General features: G+C 53.2%; 1 protein-coding gene across 1 annotated transcript; it reads left to right on the forward strand.

Annotated features, from left to right (window-relative positions):
* Positions 1 to 1,137: 1,137 nt before the first annotated feature.
* LOC109735918 (uncharacterized) lies at positions 1,138 to 1,923 on the forward strand. Its single transcript, XM_020295118.1, has one exon. It carries the CDS (start codon positions 1,138 to 1,140, stop codon positions 1,921 to 1,923), a length of 786 nt encoding a protein of 261 aa, XP_020150707.1.
* The last annotated feature ends 3,507 nt before the right edge of the window (positions 1,924 to 5,430 follow it).

Genomic DNA, 5,430 nt, shown 5'->3' on the forward strand with positions numbered 1-5,430 from the left:
TGCCCGAGCGCGAGGCCGAAGAGGAGGCCCGCCAGGCCCAGGCAGCGGCGGCAAAGCCCGACATCACCGCCGTCTGGAACACGGCGTTCCCCTGGGCCGGCCCTGCGCCGACGTTGATCGACCTCACCGGTCCCGACGCAGACGCCGCCGCTGACGAGAACGCCTAGGGCAGCGCGTCGTCTTGTTTAGTGTTTTATTAATGTAATGTGGACTTTCACCGGCCTTCGTGGCCGGCTTTTATGTTTAATTAAATGCATGTATTTATTTTCAAAATGCTTGCAATTTTTTTTTTGACGCGCCTATGAAATGGGTCGGGCCAGCGTTGGGCGCTCGCGCCGACCCAAACACAGCGCCGGACGTTTGTGTCTGCCGGGCCGACCCAAACGGACAAAAAACGGACGAAAGCGCCGTCCGTTTGGGTCGGCCCGTTGAAGTTGCTCTTACACTCGAGTCGATTTAAATTTTGTTAACCAGGAACGGAAACACGGCCAAGGAACTAGATATGCATATGCGCGTATGGAAAGAACACCTGGCTTGTAGACCCGGTTGCATGCTTTTAACAAAGGCTCCTTTGATGGCTAATATGTGAAGGCCTCTTTTAAGTGCCACCCACATGAATGCAGCATACATAGACGGTCCCCTATTCCCTTCCCGGTCCTGCAGGAGCGCCGTCGAGTCCCACAAAAGATTCACACGTTTTGAAAGGCAAGGAAAAAGGACGACGGACGTGATGCATGTTCTCACAGAACACGCCTGACCGAACTCTGGTGGAAACTCCTGTGCGCAAACGTTACTTTACGTTCGATCTGCGTCTTGATCAGCTCACGTGGAAGACCGCAACGGTGTCTACAAGGGAGGGCGTGTTTGGTTGCTTTCGCTGCCGGGCCTGGCTTAGAGGGGGAAAACGAGCCAGGCTGAGCAGGGCCTGGGTAAGCAAAAATAGGGTAAAAAACGTAGATGATCAGTTGATTGGTTGCCTGCATTGGTGGTCTTGTAATCGAGATGCAATTTTTACCCGGCGTTTGGTTGCATACATGCATATGATTACCAGCGTTAACAACAAAACTTAACAGCCATCAGTTTGGGCTTGACATCTGGTCAAACACTTTAAGCACGCCGGAGCTTCCACTGCCCATCATGCCCACCACCAGCTCCCGGCATCGTGCCCACCACCACCTGCAGCGGGTCAGTGGCGAGCTGCGGGTGGCGCTGACCGCGAAGGAGAAGAACAAGCGGGCCATGGAGGAGCTGGTGCTGGCGCTCAAGGAGGTGAACGCGGAGCTGCACACCACGCGGCAACAGCTGGCGCGCGCGCAGCACGAGTCGGAGACGGCGAGGCTGGAGCCGGACTGGTTGCACGTGTCCCTGAAGCGCAAGGACGACAAGGTCCGCGCGCTGTCCGACGAGGTGGCCCGCCTCCGCTCCAACGCCGAGGAGGCGTTCGCCACGTTCCGGGGCAAGGAGGCCGGGTTCACAGTGTGCATGAAGTCGTCGGAGGCGGAGCTCGCTGCGTCCCGGCGCGAGAACGCGCGGCTCCTCGAGTCGCAGCGGTCCGGGCGGCATGAGGTGGCCAAGCTGCGGGACATCCTGAAGCAGGCCGTCAAGGACACCAAGTTCGTCAAGGAGGCGCTGGAGGAGGCGAGGAGCGAGAACGCCATGCTCAAGGAGATGGTCGGGAGTAAGGACACCGTCGTCAAGTGCAGCAAGGAGGAGCTGGAGTGCCTCCGGGTGAGCGAGGACGCGGCGCACGACAGCGTCAAGGAGCTGCAGAGCCTGCTGGTGGCCACGTCGGTGAGCGCCACCCCCACGCCGTCCGCAACGGCGGGAGCGGGAAGGTCGTTCGACCTGGAGGACCTGTCGTCGCCGTCGCCGCGGACGCCGACGGACGGGATCGACGGGATCGCGTGGAGTAGAGGGAGATAGAGGGGATTGAGGATTAGGGAGAGAGAGAAGGATTAACTCGAGATACACGTCTCCAGAGAGCCACCCACGTGCGCCTCGAAGCATCGCTCGGGTCTGGCTCTCAGGAAACTGCCGATTTGGCCGTTCCCAACGGGCCAGGCCTAGTGGTGGTTTAAGAACCGTGCTATGCGGGCTCAACAGTGTATGCGAGAAACAAACAACCGAGGTCTGAAAAGATGCTGCACCGCGCGGGCCTGGGTGGACTCAATGCCGGCAACCAAACACGCCCCAAACGTCGGAGACGGAGAGGGTACACCGACTTTGCCGGCCGGCGCTACTGCAAATCTGGATGGATACATGGTGTGGAGCTTGTGGCGGGAGTCCGATTGAACAGTAGTAATGTCATGGGAACGAACGGGGCGGCGACGGCGACGCGATGCTGATATCAGCCGGAGCTGCGTGTAAACAGTAGACTAAACGGGCCGGGCGCTGGGGGCGCATATGTGCGTGCCGTTGTCGGCACCGGGCCATCGCCTCGGGCGACCTCCGTCGTTACACGTGGCGAAGAGGAGGAGACGAGAGCGCCATCACGGCCAGCTAGTAGCTGCCTTCACGTCTTTCTTTTCGAGCATCGACGAGTGCTTCGACGACAAAACCACTGACTGAGCTAGGTGAGGTGAAAAGAAGGGACGTGTGGCCGTGTGGGTGTGTACCGTCTACGACAGGTGTAACTGGAGTGGAACCATCTGCTGTTAAAAAATGGCGGAGCCCAGCTCGTTCCTCGTAGGCTCGCTCGCATGCGCTTTTGTAGCGTCGCCGACCTGACCTGAACGCGCTGGTCTGTCACTCAGAGGTGCCTCGGACCGGTGATGTGCGTTGTGCCCGGCTTTTACCTGTTGGGACTGTACGAGGGGGACATAGACCGAGGCGGTGCACTAGGCGCGTGAGATCACTGGCTCGCCAAAGTTTCAGAAAACTGAAGAAGAAATCAAGGTACGGACACAATGCACACCGGGTATAGAGTCATAGACACAATGCGCGGGATTTGAGTCTCGTTTTTCATAATTGAAAGGAGGTCCAGATGTTTGTAAAAATCCTGTGTTTTTCACTGAAATTGAGATCAAAGATTCCTTTGCTACATTCCTTTGAAACAAAAAAAAAGGCTTGAATAGTGTCAGCATAGAAACGTTTTTTGTATTTCCTTCATTTTTTTAAAACCAAAGGAAGCCTAAACTTTATACCGTTTGATTTCAGACAAAATTTATAAGTCTTCTTTTCACAGACAGGGGAAGTACTTCACTTGCACAACCATCCTTCTACGGAGTCTCAACTGTTAGCACCTAGTGTTAGGAAATATGCTGTTTTTGTTTAAGCTTAATTCAGATGAGCATCTTCATAAGATTTATTGACATGGCAAATCACGTATGACAGATTAGGAATATCTAGCACATAAGCATATGGACCAATGAAACATGTAAAAAAGAAGAAGCAGGACATACGAGGGAACCGAAAACTCTGGTGCAGCAACATGTTCGGCCATGGTGGTGAAGACAAGGTGGTTGTCTGCGGTAGAGGAAGTAGTTGAAGCAGGCAGAGGAACGCCGATGATGTAGTCGAACTTGAGCGAGCAGTCACGATGAGACGCTCCCCTTAAACCTTATTGATCCTCACTCAGTGAGGGTTCTCATGGAATGCGGTTTCAATGCTTGCTCTCCCGGACGATTGTGCACACATTCGCCGACATGGGGTAGCCGGGGAAGCAACTTAGCACAGAGAAACTTTGTAGGTATGTTTTGTTCTGTTTGTTTTGCCATGCTCAGCCTTTCTTCTATGTATCTTTCTACATAGAGGGGGTGCGTAGGGAGAGCGCAGAGATATAACTGACACGTGGTGGGAGAACTCTAAGGGTAGAAAATATGTCCACGATGAGCTCGAGCATTGATACGTACGCCCAAAACTAGGCGAAGCACTACCATCCAAAAAATTAGTTCATCCAGCAAGGCGTATAACATTAGCCCAAACTCAAACTCGATTCACGCGACATGTGTGCGTGACATGGCGTGAAGTTTTTTTTCAAACCGAGGCAAAAAGGTTTGCCTTATTCATTAATTAAGAGAGAGAGAGAGTTCATAGTACAAATCGACGGCTTGACAACATAGCCCGTCAGGGAAGCAAACACAATACCACAATACTAACAACACAATAGAATTGCTCTCGCGGCATGATGATGCTCAGATGCATAGCTCCAACGGTGACCGAAAGTTTGGCCTCGTCCTGGATAAGCTTAAGGATGTAAAATGGAGGTGTGGACTTCTTTCTGAATGTTCTTGCATTTCTCTCGTTCCAAATAACCAAATAGACAAGCATAGTGAGGGTAGCCATGTCCTTCCTGTTTGCAGTATTGGGCTTTGACATGTTGGTCCAGAAACTCTATATGTTGCGCTTTGTCGTCCATCGATTTATATCGGTCGCTCCAATCCCGAACCACTCCCTCATCATCCGCCAAACACGCAATGTGAACCGACAGAGTGAGCGAGCGCATGCGTTATTGCTCTATTTTCTCACTGTTATATTGGTGTTCCCTTCACTCAACTAGAGTATGATACTAAACCCACATACTTGTCATGCAACTAAATGGACCTTTAAGCACTCTAAAGAAATGACTTTTAAGAGCATCTACAGCCGGCCAGAATTGGCAAAACCAGCCCCCTAAACATCTGCGGACGCATCCGTGGACAGCACCAGACCACTCCTATTTGGCTTGCCGAACAGCGCCACACACCTCAAATCTGAATCCTCAAATCCATGTAATGCATGCACGTCGATCATAGGGCATAAATTCATCACAATTGAACAGTTCAGCAAATGCAACAAAGCAGAAGAAATCGTAGTTCAACAATCCGGAGTTACAGACATGCCAAAATGAAATTAAAGTTCAAGTGTGACGGATCACTCACTGCCATCCATGCCGACTGCTGCGCGGCCAGCCTTGCCTCCTGCTCCATAACCATCCTTACCTCGTAGTCCCTACGTTTACTGAACTCCTCCTTCGTCCCCACAAGCCACTTTTTTGCATGCTCATGAAAGATACTTTCACCCGTTAACATTACCTTGGCATTCCTTGCGTCTCGAGCAAGTTGCAAACTCTTATTCTCAACGTCGATTTCTCCAAATGTCCGGGGGCGGCGAGGCGAGGGGGGGATACAACAGCTCCTCGAGGACCACATCCGCTCCCTGTGACACCGCTTCCCTCTCCCGCTACCTCTATCGCCGATTCCTCGGGCGATGTTCTCTGCCTTGCGCGACGGAGCCAAGGACGGGAGACCCACGGATGACACCGACGCAGCCTCCGTGGCAGCGGTAGGGGACGGGATGGACGACATCTACAACGACGGATGGGGGCGGCGGCGAGGATTGGGAGCAAGGGTGGCTTCCACCGAGGGCTCGGACGTCGGAATTAGTGGTTGGAGGCAGTGGGTTTAATGGATTTGGTGCAATTTGTGGGTGGGTCGGACTGTCTGGTCCGAC

The sequence above is a fragment of the Aegilops tauschii genome, chromosome 7 (assembly GCF_002575655.3).
Source record: "Aegilops tauschii subsp. strangulata cultivar AL8/78 chromosome 7, Aet v6.0, whole genome shotgun sequence".
NCBI lineage: Eukaryota > Viridiplantae > Streptophyta > Magnoliopsida > Poales > Poaceae > Aegilops > Aegilops tauschii.

Excerpts from the sequence above, each read along its gene's own strand:
- LOC109735918 (XM_020295118.1), top strand. The coding sequence starts at position 1,138 with ATGCCCACCACCAGCTCCCGGCATCGTGCCCACCACCACCTGCAGCGG.